Source organism: Gopherus flavomarginatus, chromosome 5, assembly GCF_025201925.1.
Source record: "Gopherus flavomarginatus isolate rGopFla2 chromosome 5, rGopFla2.mat.asm, whole genome shotgun sequence".
NCBI classification, from domain to species: Eukaryota; Metazoa; Chordata; order Testudines; family Testudinidae; genus Gopherus; species Gopherus flavomarginatus.
Window position 1 is genome coordinate 118,519,885 of NC_066621.1, and position 15,985 is coordinate 118,535,869.

Below are 15,985 nucleotides of genomic sequence, written 5' to 3' on the forward strand. Positions count from 1 at the left end.
TTTCAGAAGACAGGTTCGTGGGTTGAGCTCCCTTTAGTTTTAGAAGCTGTTTTAGAACAGCCCAAATGAGCTATGCCAGAATGGCATCAAGGGTTGGGGCTTTTGGTGGCCTGTTTGATGGGAATGCCTAGTTTACACAGATTATCAGCTAGGCCCAACCTCTCCCCACTTCTTGCCATGACCCTTGCACAGCTAACACCCTACCCTACCCCACCCCTCTTCCACACAGCTAGCTAACAAAATCTCATGGTCCAACCGAAGTGTAACCAGGCCCCTAAGATGGGGGGGGGTCTGCCCTAAGGAGCCCCAGCAGCCACTTTTACATGCATTTTTTCTGAAATTATAAAATTTTATTTTTCAAATAAGATGTTTAAGAAAATAAGAATTAAAACACTGAAACCTCTTCAATGCATTATTCAAAACAATCCAGTTAAAGTTATTTCAAGCTTCTCACTCTCCTTCCCCCGGAAAACCTGGCTAAGACAGTCTCAGCCCCAGAAGTGGAGTTTAAGGGTGGAGAACTTTTCTGCTAACATTCTTCTTATAACTCATTGATTAATACTGAGCACCAACAGTCAGGTCATGCTGAGGAATCTGACCTGCAGGGTCCAGCACCAAAAAAACCGCAAAAGAACTAGCAACGAGCCACTGCTGACCGGGGAATATATCAAAAACACACATGACAATAAGGCTACAATGGGATCCAAGAACTGAAGCTTTGGCTCCAAACCACAGACAGAGGAGCAGCTCCTATCAGCTCACCTCCCTTTAGAGGGTAGACTCCAGAACAGAGCAATAATATGCACACACAACAACATGTTTGGCCAGGAGGACATCTGATCTGTCCTGAGCCTTGACTACTACATTTTGCAGACTAGTGAAGTGCCTACTAAAAGGAAGAGGAAGCAGCTATTACTCCACTTCCTCTGGCACCCTTCTCTCTTTAGCATTGTTCTGGGAGAAACTATGACCACAGTCCCACAGCACTCACATTATCAGTCCAGATCTGTCCACCGTTTCTCTTGCATGAAACCCCTAGGAAGGGCCTTGGCAAATCCTTCACTATCACATATAGGTGCCAAGAGAGCTACTAGGAACTGTTCTGAGATGGTCAGGAAGGCAGTGAGGCAGCCTTTCCAAGGATCTCAGATTTCTGCTGTGGCAGTTCCAGAGCTTTCTATGATAGTTCTGAAGAACCAGTACCTCCATATCACGCTGATCCTTGTGTCAGACCTTATTGGTACATTGGTCTCATAATGACAGAAAGCTCCCTAAAGAAAGTTATTGAAACTTCAAACTCTCACTCTGCTGATGTGTGTGCTGGGAGCAGACCTGGGTGAACCAGACAGAAACTCTCTTTAGGTATCCCTAGGTAAAGGCTACTTCAATTCCATTTCCAAGCAATCATCAAGCCCAGTCCTGTCTTAAGTTACAGGTGGCACAAGGGATGCTTGGGTGAACCCAAGGGGAATGCATTCCATACATTGTTGCTGGGAAATTGAAAAGAATCACCATTTTGATGTGGCAGATGATGATTGGGAGCACCGCCTGCTGTTTGGCAGCAAGTAGCCAACTAAAAAAAGAGCCCACAGGCATCTCAAAACTGCACCTGCTCTTTCCCAGATCACTGAGGAGCGGCACACAGAGACAAGTAAATAAGCGGAAGTCATGCTGATTCCTGCAGTGTAAGAACATCACAGCTACAATGTCTGCCAGATGTAGCAGAACCAAATAGGTAAGGAAGTTAATTTCCCAGGTCCCTTTAAGAGATAGTGCAGCCAGAGAACAACTTGGCATCAGCCAGTAATGGAGTCCCATGGAGTAGCAATGCAGGGAAGATCTCAACCTCTGTGGCCCTCTCATGCTCCTGTTACATGAGGGGTGCAGGGGAAATGAAAAGGAAGTTTCCTGTGAGCCAACTGAGGCTCTGAATGCACAATTTCTGTATTCTGCATTCAGTCCAGCTCAACCCACACAATCCCCATCACTCAGGCACTGGATATCTCCAAGCCAAAGCTAACCAGCAGACAGAGGTGATCAGATGAGCAAAAGGGATTGGGTAATCCATTTGCCAACCACAGGACATCTTCGGAGAGAAGGGAGAGGCGGCCAAGCAGCTTCAGGGCTCCATCTCGATATAGCCTGCGACCTGGCAAGGGAACGGGAAGGACATGTCAGATGGAGACTGGGGCTTCATGCTCAAACTCTTGCACAGACACAGGGCAGCTAGGATATGCTGCAGTCGGGGAAGCAAGGGTGTATCTACACAGATAGCATATACAAAACAACATGTCCCTCTTCATGCCTGGATACTATAGCAACAAGCACCCTAGACTGCTACTGATATATAGATTCATGCTCTGGCACACACAGGAGCTGCAAACACACACTGCAGTCACCATGCAGCTGCTCACAGGGAAGCTCTTGCTAGTTGCACTCAAATTCCCCAAGGTGAATTTGGGCTTCTGCGTGAATAGACTTGTGTACCATTGGCTATGAAACTGGTGTGCCTTAACCATGTCAGCCCAATGAGCCATTGGCTTGGGGGAAACAAAATTTGACATGTGGAGACTCTTCGCACTCTACTCCCACCCCATCCCTAAAGAGCCGCTGAGCTGATCTGGGCCTCAGAGGGAGTGGGAGCTGATGCAGTTACTTGCAGAACCTCATCAACTCAATTCCTTCTTCAAACAGTGTGACTCTTGCATGGCGCATCACTGGAAGGTGAAGTGAGGTGCCTCCTACAGATGGACTATGCTGCCTCAAAGGATACAAACTACCAGGCCAGAGGAACCCAGATCTCAATGCCAACCACCTAGGTGGGGCTGTTCCAGAGCATATGCTAGGTAAACTCAAGGCAAAGTGTTGGGCAACAAGAAAGTAACATTCCATTCTCCTTTGATTTCGCCTTAAAAACTATGGCCAGGACAGGCAGAACTATTGTATCTCTTCAATAGCATGAAATAGAGATCGTCACCCCTGCTGGGACAGCATTTCCCCACTGTACATCACTCAGCACCTACTGGGCACAGATCCCTGGAAATTGCATGCTGCCACCCCCAGCGGCCCACTCCTGCCATGGTGGAGACACACTGCCCACCATGATGAGCTCCATTTTGCTGTACCACACAGCTCCCTCCTAGTATGGTGGGGATAAGCTCTCAGGAGGCCCCATGTTGCCACACTCACCCCCTTCATTCCCATTCTCAATGGGCTCTGCCGAGTAGAAGATATAATCAACTGTAGCTCCAAGGCCCATGGGCATGGTTGTGACCTCAGGGCGACCTCTCTGGGGCAAGAAGTGGCTATAGGCAGAGGTCAGATTAAGGCCATGCCGGATAACACCTGGAGACCTGCAGAGAAGAAACAGCTCCCCCATTCCCTCACATGGGAGAGGGGATGCAAAAGTCAGTGCTGGAATCTAAGCAAACTAAGCCACCTTCCTAATGCAGCTGTTTGTAGACTATTTCTACACATAATTTTTCGATATATTTTAATGCTCATATAAGTGAGGGACTATTAACACCAATTCTACTAAAACACTGAGTGTACAGGGGCTCCCGCACTACCAACATACAGTTCTGCCAACGCACTGCATTCCTGACCTGCAGCACCAACCCTAGTGCCGCCTGGTATGGATCTGGCCAGCTGTAGACAGATTTTTCTGATTCTTTCCCATCCCTGGTGTGTTCTTTTTCTAGCCTGGGAGAAGGGACCATGGAATTATTTAAACCTTGACATTAATTTAGCTTCCTGTGCCCACTTTCCAAGCACCCCACTATGGCCACTCCAGGGAGGAGCGCCACTAGGTTTACAAGGCCCAGCTGAAGTCTCCCTCCCTCCAGGTTACCTTGGGAAGAAGAGCTCTGGATCAGAATCATTCATCATGAGGAGATGCTTGGGCCAATGTGCAGGGCGGTCTAAAAACGAGCAGAGAGATTCCAATTTGACATGTCACTGGGCCTGGAGCAGTTTGTTCATTTTGAGTTTGAAAGTTCCCCCCAGGAAGGTCTCTTATTCCAGCCCCAAGAGTCCCTCCTTATCCTAAACATGGCCGCCTGGACAGGCACCTTTAGGAGTGATAGTACATGCTGGGAAGTCAGGGCAAGGTTCCAAAGCTGAATGCAAACTGTCCTGGTCTCAGACAGGAGGCCTAGGTACAGTGGTGCTGAAAGAACAACAAGTTGATATCAGGCCAAAAACAAAGTCTAACCCCCACCTCCTTCCCCCAAAAAAGTCAGTGGGCCGATCCTGGCACAGTGTAACCAACTTATCCAGGTCAATCAGCTCCTGTGCCTAGAGCTGTGGACTTTACCACTGCCCAGAGGCTGATCCCTGCGGCCCTGTACTACAACCTCTGCTGTCAGAGAAACGCAGACAGTCAGCACTGGGATCATGAAATGGGATGCCAGCCCAGAGGAGGTGGGGAATGAGGAGAACAGAACCAAATACGTCAAAAGGCCCAGAGATGAGGAGAGGTTCTGCTTCTCTAGTAGCAGATCTAATGCCAGCTTGTGGTCACCCACTGATGTCAACCCACATTAGCGCTGAGGCAGCTCAGGTGCCACCACGGATTTCTTCCAGTGGAGCTGGAAGCATAAAAGGAATGGAAAAATACCTGCTCCTCTCCAAAACAAAATGGAGGACAGAAAATGGAATGGAAGAGAGGGTTCAGTCTTCCACACAGGGGGTAAAACACATAAATCAGCAAATCAAGGCTTGCTATACAAGGAGCAGGTCAGTAGCTGAGAGCTGCTGTTGAGCCCTTATGGAATCCACTTGTGCCCACGGGAGTATGATGCAATGATGGGGCTCCCACCTTCCCCAATCCTTGCCTTTTCTGGGACTCATCCAGCCAGTAACAAGCCAAGACTAGTCTCCACTTGTTGGCTTCAAGTCTTGCCAAAGGCAGCTCATGCCTGCAGAAAAGATGTTGAAGTAGGGAGAACTTGCTCCAGTACCTGGTTTAACATCTGTCACACCCTTCCACAGAATCAGATGTGCAGGTCGTTCACAGGCAGCATCACAGAAACGGAACTGAAGCAGGAAGTCCCGGCTGTACTTTCGTCTGTCTGCAGAGCAGAGCCAGTTCAAAGGAAGGAAATAACTAAGAAGTCAGCTCTCTAGGTTTCCATGCCAAAAATACTACCAGAGTACATGAATGATGGGCACAATACAAGAACCTGGATATAGAATAGACATGGTGATAGAAGAGGAAGAGACAGTCTAGACTGCAGTCCAGCTACTCTAATACCTATTGCTGATGGACTCATCACTCTGGTATCTGGGGGGTTCCACAAATTAAGAGCTTCTCTGTCCCAAAAAATGGTCTACAGGGGCAAAATACCAGTCAATTTCTAAGCAAGGCATTTGGGGTGTTTATGACACAGATGTCAGAGGAAACCCCTGCTTGAAAGGGGGGGAAAGATATGGGTTCAGCCTGATTTCTAGGGAGTTCATATCCACTGAGCTTCCACCAAGAACACTGTGGCCTGGGCTTCATATGCTGAAGCATCTCTGGAAAGCAGAGTGAGAGCCTAAGTGGGCTCGACACTACACAGCGCTTTGAAGAAAAAGACGAGGCCCTTCAACCTTACCCCAAATATGACTACGATATGTGAAGTACTGTGGGACATTCAGCTTCCAGTGAGTGCAGGAAGATGGCAGAAACCCAGGCTGAGATGAACTGTGGGGCATACAAGTGATACAGTTCAAATCAGGTACTCTGAGAGGAGAGAATCCTTGTCAAGGAGAGTGCCTGGTGCAGCACATTCCCCAGTTCTGCCCTGGAGGTTGTGCCAATGTCCTGCCAAGAGTGGAGACTGCAGATCAATGAGAGGGAGCAAGACCCACACAATAATCATCTTCGCTGAGCCCACGTACACAGCTCACCTGATTTCTTTGGCTGGAAAAGAGAGACATATTGACAGTTGTCTGTTATACCCAGACTGCTGTGCCAGAGTGGGGTCTGCAGCTTCCGCTGGTGCAGCTGCTGGGAGAAGTCTTCCTGTCCAGAAACCTGCATAAAGGCAGCAGGGTAGAGGTGAGGGGAACAAAGCACCAGGAAATGGTTAAAGCAAGGCCAGAAACATGCACAGGCACAACACACTCAGAGAGAATACACAGCACCCACACAGAACCAAGCCCCAGCAAAACCACTTGCACAGAATAAGTATCATGTAAATCTGTGGTGCAACTACTAGCTGGGGAACATGTAGTAAAAAGGAGGGGTGGGGGAAGAGGAAAAAAAATTCTGAAAGCCAGTGCTTGAGAGCAAGCCTGGTACGTGTGTTTGGGTGCACAACCACAGAGAGTACGTGTTAATGAGCAGTGCTTGCATGGGTGTATATTTGAGGAACAGAACTAGCTGTAGGCCCAACATTTAGATAATATTTCCATGAATATGGATTTGCACCTCCTCCTACAGTTACTATCACCCAAGTACAACAGTGATGGATGAGTGAAGGGGAATGATGAACTGACCAGTCCAGTTTCACCATCTGAGCTAACACCACAAACAAGCAACATCAGTGGTGAAAAAGAAACAAGATTTTAAAAATTCTCTCTGCTTCAGTAACCTCCACTGTTGTTAGGAACACAACGCGATTTACTGTAGGTCTATGAATTTGATGCTGAGTGGGGCTCATTCTTTGTATGAGAAAGTAGCCTTATAATAGTGATCAGAAACACAACTACATAAATACTCCTCTCCCTGCAATACAAAGAGCTGCTCCATTACATTCCCTATCTATACCTACCTTCCAGGCTGGCATCCCATGGTAGAAGAGCTGACCATTCCGGATGAACTTGTACAATGGCGAATCAGGCACAGCGTTCAGGTCTCCACATAAGATGACAGGACAGTAGCTGCCATCAACAGTTTTTGCAACCTTATCGACCTCTGCTAGGAGCAAGGCCATCTGTGCAAGTTTGATATCTCCTCGGCGGGGATTATACAGCACATGAGTGGTAGCCACACATAGGGGGCTCGTTGCTTTTTGTCCTACACCCTCTAGGAGTAGAGGTTGCAGCAGGAGCACCAGACCCACATTGTCTCTGTTTAGGATGTCCAGGCCAGGCCGGAAGTATTCTACAGGGCTGGCACTGATCAGCTGGAACCTGCTGTGCTTGTAGCAAACTGCGCAGCCATCTGTCTTTTTTCCTGTTCTCCGTTTGTATAAGCACATAAAGCCTGAAAAGAAACCACCACCCATCAGGAGGGCCCAAATGACCAGAATTCTCGGCTCCTCTTTAGTGAGATGTAGAAAAGCATAGGAAATCTGTTTTGCAGGGTTTAAATAGCACAACCTCCCACTACTCCCCTAGGTAGACTGTTCTGTAGTCCAGCAGACCTCACTGGCAGGAAGATTTTCCTAATACCCAGTTTGAATTTTCCTCTTGCTCATTTTCGGCCCACACTTCTAGTTATGCCATCAGGGATGCTCTAATCAATCTCTCTTCCTCTGGCTCATGCCCTTGCAGGCAGGACTGTCCTGTTAGCCATCATGTACCATCAAGTGTCTTTTGTTCTCTCTATATAAACCAGGCCCCTGATGAGTTTTGTTGCTTTCATCTGCCAATCTGGGGAAGAATCAGTCACAACAGGAACAGGACAACAATTGAAGAGGTGCAGATAGCTTCAGAAATGTGGCCAAAATAAACTGGGGTGGGGACTACTTCTGTAAACAGAAGTATAGCTCTGGAGAAATTGACATGGAGTTTTCTCAGTAAGTCCCAACCAAACCTGTAGAAAAGAGAGGGACATACCCATCATCCTGAATGTTGGCTCCAGCTGTTCCCAGTAGTGATTCTCCTGCACTTCCTGGAGACACAGAACCTGCACGGAAGGCAGAGATCTAGCTCACTCCACCACTGTTTGGCTTTTTTTTTTTTTTTTTTGGGGGGGGGGAATTGGAACTGTGAGGGAAGAGAGGGAAAAACAGTTTCCCACACTTAATTCCTTCACCGAGAAATGCTATCTAAGCAACTTTTCCTCCAGCTAGAGCACTGGAAAGGTTGACAGCCAGACTACTGTTCCCCTTTCAGGAGTCTGATTTGTCTTGCATACCTCCAAGTTTCATGTCACTTAAAAACTACTTGCTTACAAAATCAGTCATAAAAAATGCAAAAAAGTGTCACAGCACACTATTACTAAAAAATTGCTGATTTTCTCATTTTTACCATTTGATTATAAAATAAATCAATTAGAATATAAATATTGTACTTACATTTCAGCGTATAGTATACAGAGCAATATAAACAAATCATTGTCTATGAAATTTTAGTTTGTACTGACTTTGCTAGTGCTTTTTATGTAGCCTGCTGTAAAACTAGGAAAATATCTAGATGAGTTAATGTACCCCCTGGAAGTCCTTGCTACCACAGGGGTACACATACCCTTGGTTAAGAACCACTGAGACAGAGCATGCTCTATGACTTCTGAAGCGCATACTTCTCCTTCAGTTATCCAGTGGGAAAGCAAAAGTGAAATAAAATTCACTTCTCGTCCTTAGTGGTGAGCACACTTCTTCCTCAGCATGCTAAGCTAGCCTAAGGAATACAGAGGCAAGCAAGGAACAGGAAGTCTATCCCCATTTAGGCCTCATCTCTGGGCTTGTTCCAGATTGCTCTATAGGCTCTGCCTTCTCCTCAAGGACTGCAGCAGGCTGTCTTGCTCCTACTTCTATTAGGAAAAGTTGAGCCCCTCCAGTCAAAGAAGAGATCCTAGTAAGGTTATAGGAGCCAGAGAGCACATAACCAAGGACCCTAATAAACCCAGAGGCACTGGCTTCAAACCCCAAAAACTCTGGTGATACTTGACATCAAAGGGCCTGGGTAGTACTCACATCAGGGTCCCAGTGCTGGATCTCCTGCAAGAGGTTTGGGAGACGATAGCTCCAGTCCAGGATATCTGGTTGGCAATGCAGGTAGAGATCAGGGCTCTGCTCCACCAGGTCCTGGGCCAGAATGTTGTAAGACATGACTCGGAATTCAAACAGAGGCCCATTCTCTGAGCCCAGCTCTGGAACAGCAGGTTGGATACAGAGATCCTCCCAGTCCCTCCATAAAATCTCTATAAGAGAGAGGAAGACAGGTCAGATGTATGCTGGGTAGCCTTCCCTGTCCTATTTCCTGGAATGCTCCTGCTAGCTGGGACATAGGGATTAGCTGTTCTCTTGTTCCCTGAATCTGGGCATTTTGAACTCTAAATGGGCCCTTGGATTTTCTTTGATTAACCTGAATAGCCGTCACCAGGGATGAAATGGCAAGGTCAGTCCAAGTGGGAGAAAATGTTTTGGAAAAACTCAACCATTCTTTGGAGGCCATCTCCAGTATGATGTGAGCACCTATGTTAACTTCACAGGAATTGTGATTAGCAACACTAGCCAGCCCAATAATGCCAGAAGCCTTGGCCTTTCCATCAGGAAAGATTACTTTTATCATTTTCATTACCACATGCAATCATCCTGGCATGGAAAGATGCAGCCTATGCCTAACAGCCAGCAAGTGCAGACATACTAAGCTCACCCAGGATTTAGCATCCACATGCAGTGAGATCAGAAACTTTTGTTACACTACCTCACCCCAATTTAGCACCACACACTCAGAATCAAGCAAGGCTATACTACTACTGACCATGGTAAGATCTCTCTGCTGGAAAAGGCTGGAATTGTCCTGTATCATAAACAGTCCAGGCTGTGGCCTCCACTGGCACTATGTCTGTGTCATGCGCAAAGCTCCAGCCCAGCACAGCAGTATCTTCATCCTCCCTTTCCAAGGCTGAAGGGGTGCAGCCACTAATCTGGTGATCGGTCTGTGTCCTTACAGCTGACCATGGTGCAATGCCTACCATAGCCACACTTTCCTCCTCTGGTAATTTTGCCAGTGTGATTGCAACATGTTCCTTTGGTCCTAGAGACATTAAGGTATGTAGCTCATCATGTTGCTGATCACTGCACCATGTGACCTCTGATGCCACATTCAGACTGCTGAGGCTGGTCATCAATAATTCCGAGCCTTCCAGCCAGTCACTAGTCAGTGTGGCTGACACCTTCCCCACTGCTGGAGCACTCTCACAGCTGTGTAGCCCACCAGCTTCCTCCTCCAGCTGCTGCTGCAGCAGGGCTTCCTCCTCTTCTGGGACTGACCTCCTGCTGGGCACAGAAGAGATGCCCCCTACCTGGGTGGTCGGGCTCTTCGCCAGAAGCACTTTCTTTCGACACGTAAAGAAAGCATCTGTCAAAAATTCAATACAAAACAATGGTTAAAATCTATGACTCTCTTCACTTATTCACTCATTTAGGCTAGAGAAATCAGTTACTATTTGGTGCAACAGAACCATTTGAATGCATCAACAGCACGGAGTAGCTTCTCAAAAAAGGTGCATACTTATAGTTCTGAGTAATTAAGGCTGCCTCTTGGACCATATTCTGACTTTGGTTATGTCGGTACAATGCCACTGACTTCAGTGAGGTGGTGCTGGTTTCACTGACAGTAAAATTTAGGCTGATTTTATAGTATTATTTATACAGTGCAATAAGTGGTCAGCAGAGCAGCATCTAAGCTATAGTACTGGCCCTCCTTTGGCATCTTCTGCTTCATGGAGCAGCTGGTACGGGAACCCACAAGGGGAGAGGCAACTCTAGATTTAGTCCTGAGTGGAGCACAGGAGCTGGTCCAAGAGGTAACTATAACAGGACCGCTTGGAAATAGTGACCATACACACTAGCATTCAACATCCTTGTGGTGGGAAGAACATCTCAACAGCCCAACACTGTGGCATTTAATTTCAAAAGGGGGAACTATGCAAAAATGAGGGAGTTATTTAAACAGAAGTTAAAAAGTACAGTAACTAAAGTGAAATCTCTGCAAGCTGCATGGGAGCTTTTTAAAGACACCATAATAGAGGTCCAACTTCAATGTATACCCAAAATTAAGAAACACAGTAAAAGAACTAAAAAAGAGCCACCGTGGCTTAACAACCATGTAAAAGAAGCAGTGAGAGATAAAAAGACTTCTTTAAAAAGTGGAAGTTAAATCCTAGTCAGGCAAATAGAAAGGAGTATAAACACTGCCAAATTAAGTGCAAGAATGTAATAAGAAAAGCCAAAGAGGAGTTTGAAGAACGGCCAGCCAAAAACTCCAAAGGTAATAACAAAATGTTTTTTAAGTACATCAGAAGCAGGAAGCCTGCTGAACAACTACTGGGGCCCCTTGATAATCGAGATACAAAAGGAGTGCTTAAAGACAATAAAGTCATTGCGGAGAAACTAAATGGATTCTTTGCTTCAGTCTTCATGGCTGAGGATGTTAGGGAGATTCCCAAACCTGAGCCGGCTTTTGTAGGTGACAAATCTGAGGAACTGTCATAGATTGAAGTGTCACTAGAGGAGGTTTTGGAATTAATTGATAAACTTAACATAAACAAGTCACCAGGACCAGATGGCATTCACTCAAGAGTTCTGAAAGAACTCAAATGCGAAGTTGCAGAACTATTAACTATGGTTTGTAACCTGTCCTTTAAATCAGCTTCTGAACCCAATGACTGGAAATTAGCTAATGTAACACCAATATTTAAAAAGGGCTCTAGAGGTGATCCCGGCAATTACAGACCGGTAACTCTAACGTCAGTACTGGGCAAATTAGTTGAAACAATAGTTAAGAATAAAATTGTCAGACACATAGTAAACCAAACTGTGGAGCAATAGTCAACATGGTTTCTGTAAAGGGAAATCGTGTCTTACTAATCTATTACAGTTCTTTGAAGGGGTCAACAAACATGTGGATAAGGGGGATCCAGTGGACATAGTGTACTTAGATTTCCAGAAAGCCTTTGACAAGGTCCCTCACCAAAGGCTCTAACATAAATTAAGCTGTCATAGGATAAAAGGGAAGGTCCTTTCATGGATTGAGAACTGGTTAAAAGACAGGGAACAAAGGATAGGAATGGTAAATTCTCAGAATGGAGAGGGGTAACTAGTGATGTTCCCCAAGGGTCAGTCCTCGGACCAATCCTATTCAACTTATTCATAAATGATCTGGAGAAAGGGGTAAACAGTGAGGTGGCAAAGTTTGCAGATGATACGAAACTGCTCAAGATAGTTAAGACCAAAGCAGACTGTGAAGAACTTCAGAAAGGTCTCACAAAACTAAGTGATTGGGCAACAAAATGGCAAATGAAATTTAATGTGGATAAATGTAAAGTAATGCACATTGGCAAAAACAACCCCAACTATATGTACAATATGATGGGGGCTAATTTAGCTACAACGAGTCAGGAAAAAGATCTTGGCGTCATCGTGGATAGTTCTCTGAAGATGTCCACACAGTGTGCTGAGGCGGTCAAAAAAGCAAACAGGATGTTAGGAATCATTAAAAAGGGGATAAAGAATAAGATTGAGAATATATTATTGCCCTTATATAAATCGATGGTACACCCACATCTTAAATACTGCATACAGATGTGGTCTCCTCATCTCAAAAAAGATATACTGGCACTAGAAAAGGTTCAGAAAAAGGCAACTAAAATGATTAGGGGTTTGGAACGGGTCCTGTATGAGGAGAGATTGAAGAGGCTAGGACTCTTCAGCTTGGAAAAGAGGAGACTAACGGGGAATATGATAGAGGTATATAAAGTCACGAGTGATGTGGAGAAAATGGATAAGGAAAAGTTATTTACTTATTCCCATAATACAAGAACTAGAGGTCACCAAATGAAATTAATAGGCAGCAGGTTTAAAACAAATAAAAGGAAGTTCTTCTTCACACAGCACACAGTCAACTTGTGGATCTCCTCACCTGAGGAGGTTGTGAAGGCTAGGACTATAACAGCGTTTAAAAAAGAACTGGATAAATTCATGGTGGTTAAGTCCATTAATGGCTATTAGCCAGGATGGGTAAGGAATGGTGTCCCTAGCCTCTGTTTGTCAGAGTATGGAGATGGATGGCAGGAGAGAGATCACTTGATCATTGCCTGTTAGGTCCACTCTCTTTGGGGCACCTGGCATTGGCCACTGTCAGTAGACAGGATACTGGGCTAGATGGACCTTTGGTCTGATCCGGTATGGTTGTTCTTATCTTCCATACAAATACAGACCCATTTAGCCACATGGCGTAGAGATATCAGGAAGGAGTTCTAGCAGCTGACCTTTGGAATGGGTGAATTTTCAGGAAATGAACTAGAGGTCCTCAGCAGGCAGTATGTTTAGATATCAGGAATTTCCATAATTGCAGAGACTCAATATAGAAGACCCATTCCACATTGGATTGTCTTTTCAAATGCATATAAGAAAAGGAGTGGAGAGACCAACACAGGAAGCACAAACACAGAAGTTAAAGATGGAAAAGTCTCATTAGGGAAAACACTACCATGAAAGAAACCATGGTCTGAGAATAGGAAGACCATGATATTTACCCAGTGGGTGACTGATATCTGTCATGGGCCAAATACTTCAGTGCACGCTCAACATAAGAACATATTAGTTTCACTAGTATCTCCCCTTTATACTTTTCAAGATGATAAAAGCATTTGTGTTTTTGCTAATATCTATGTGCAATCATATCCCCATTACTGATGAGCATATTGTGTTCTCTGCAAATCATTCATTTTCCTCTCCTGTTCCTTGCTCACTCTGTATACCTTGTAATGGAGGGTCACCCTGGATAACAGCATGCAAGAGTCAGCAATATCACTACAGGCTTTTACTGGCATTTTCTAAGTCAAAATATTTTGTATGTGTGAGAAGCAAAGCACTGACACAGAGAGACATATTCCCCAGATCAGTATTTCTAATATGCTCAACACTGTCGTATCTAGGCACACCATTAGAATTTCTAGTAATAATAAGAACTTAGTATTATTATAATGAACAAGTATGTAAGTCTGATAACAGAAAGGTCATTACAGTCACTGCTAAGCAGGTCATAGTGATCATTATGAACGTTAATTCATGCTGTGAGGATCTGGAAGAGCCCATCTCTCTTAGAATACCTTCTGCAATCCTGTTTAGAAACCGAGTTATATATGTATTACCAGAGATGGATAGTAAAGAGGAGGCATCCATCTCTCCCAGAGTCTGCTTACAAACCAACCATTATGTACCAAGCAATAGCAGAGGGATGGGAGATTTCCCTTCAAGCTGTGAGGAACCCCACCCAGTATTTGTCAGTATTTCATCAAAATCCCATCCCCACATTCTGCTTCTCTGGCCATAAAGGGATAAATGGAGCTCTCACCATGTAAGCACCATGTAACTAAGACGGCCAGAGGAGTCATTACACAAGGAAGATGGGGCCAGAAAAGATCCCTGCTTCCCACAAATCCCCCAGAAGTGGAGAATAGCCTTGTATGCCATCATGATTGCACACTGGTGCATCAGCATAGCACTGAAGTACTGGCAACACCCAGAAAGCTACAGAGAGGTTTTACTGTAGATACATAAAGTTCTGTCTGTGAACCACCTGGGGATACTTTGGGATGAAAAGTGTTATAGAAATAGTTTTTTAAAGTAATGATACTGATTCCCCAATCCTAGCTCAGGGCTACACTGGGAGCCTTTGTATGATCTGTAAATAGGATAAACCTTGAAATCCCATTTTAAGAAGCAAAAACAGGATTGAGGGCTTAATGACCACTTACTCATCAAAAGAATTTGGCAGCCACTTGATTAGTAAGTATCTCAACACAAGACTATTACACAGGTGCTCTGATCTGCCCTGTCTATAAGTTTCCTATAAAATCATAAATGGCTAAAACCTTCCAATCCAAAAGCCCACCTTTACTCTATGTCATACTGCTGCAATCATGTTCAGTGGAGGCACTGAAGCCCCCATATTACACAAGTGTTAGCAGGGCATTTACAACTTGCTCCCCTCCCACCCTTCTTTAGAAACAGTTTGACTGTTGGTCTTTAGAAGAGAGGTGACAATTAAGAGGGTGATGAGTGTGTGTGTTTTTCATTATTACTCTATCTTTAACCTGGATATTGCTCATTGAAGATTGAGGAGTGGGAATGGTTAAGAGAAATGAATGGAACTACAAATCAGAGTTTATCTACATATAAATGCTATTCCAAAATAAGGTAGGATGTGAATTTAGAATGGATTAGGTATTTCAGAGTAACTGCATATGTAGACAAGTGCTTATAAAAATGTATTTTTAAGTATTCTCAAGGTACTTAGCTTTGGATGCATGCATTTTATTTTGATGGGGGCAGATGTATAAAGTAAAACGAAAAAAATAATTAAAATATAATAATTTTCTAAAGACATTCCCCTCGAAATTGTTTGCTTTAAGTATATTCACCCAAGAAGAATGTTCTACTGCAGTGGTCCCCCAACTTTTTGCCTCACATCCCCCCCTCTTACCCCTGTCCACATACCACACCACTCCCGAGCTGGGAGCGAGGCTGTGGCTTGGGGGGGGGGGGGCACGGACATGCATAAGGGGGCTGAAACTGGAGCCACACCTGGGGGCGGGAGCGGAGCCTCAATCAGCAACTGTGGCCAAGAGTGGAACCCAAGACGCAGGGCTGGCAGACAGGACCCCGGTCATGGGGCTGGCAGCTGGGAGTAGATTCCCAGACGTGGGGTTGAGAGAGTGGAACCCCGGATGCGGAGCTGGCAGCTGATCCCCAGGCATGGGGCCAGCAGCCAGAGCCAGGAGCAGAGTGGAGCAGAGCTGAGTGGCACTCTCTCCCTACCCCTTGCGGGAGCAGGCCCGAGACCCAGGTGCGGCCCCCCAAAGGTTTCCCTCGTACCCCATGCCCCACAGATTGGGGAACTCCGCTCTATTGCTAGTAGTCAGCACTAGCCTGGAGAAGTCCGTCTCTCCAGTAGATACACTGCTGCCTATTTTTTTTTAGCAATCAGAACTGAAGTTTCCTGAGATCTGGAGAAGCTGCTCTCCCCTGTACACAGTGGTCAGAGCTGGGAGGAGGACCTAGAGATGGTCTCACCTGACCACTCCACCAAGCCTCCACTCTTT

At 45.5% G+C, this 15,985-nt stretch overlaps 1 protein-coding gene across 4 annotated transcripts in view; it reads right to left on the reverse strand.

The window, feature by feature from the left end:
* Positions 1-324: 324 nt before the first annotated feature.
* The window catches only part of ANGEL1 (angel homolog 1), a 344,450-nt gene continuing 328,789 nt past the window's right edge, over positions 325-15,985 (reverse strand). For all 4 annotated transcript variants that reach the window (XM_050955686.1, XM_050955683.1, XM_050955684.1 and 1 more), the window contains 9 exons: positions 9,637-10,236; positions 8,847-9,073; positions 7,768-7,837; positions 6,759-7,192; positions 5,893-6,019; positions 4,962-5,072; positions 3,851-3,920; positions 3,190-3,353; positions 325-2,149 (listed from right to left, as the gene is read on the reverse strand). In XM_050955686.1, coding sequence (XP_050811643.1) covers positions 1,989-2,149; positions 3,190-3,353; positions 3,851-3,920; positions 4,962-5,072; positions 5,893-6,019; positions 6,759-7,192; positions 7,768-7,837; positions 8,847-9,073; positions 9,637-10,236 — 1,964 coding nt within the window. In that variant the 3' untranslated portion in view covers positions 325-1,988. The remainder of the gene's footprint in view (positions 2,150-3,189; positions 3,354-3,850; positions 3,921-4,961; positions 5,073-5,892; positions 6,020-6,758; positions 7,193-7,767; positions 7,838-8,846; positions 9,074-9,636; positions 10,237-15,985) is intronic.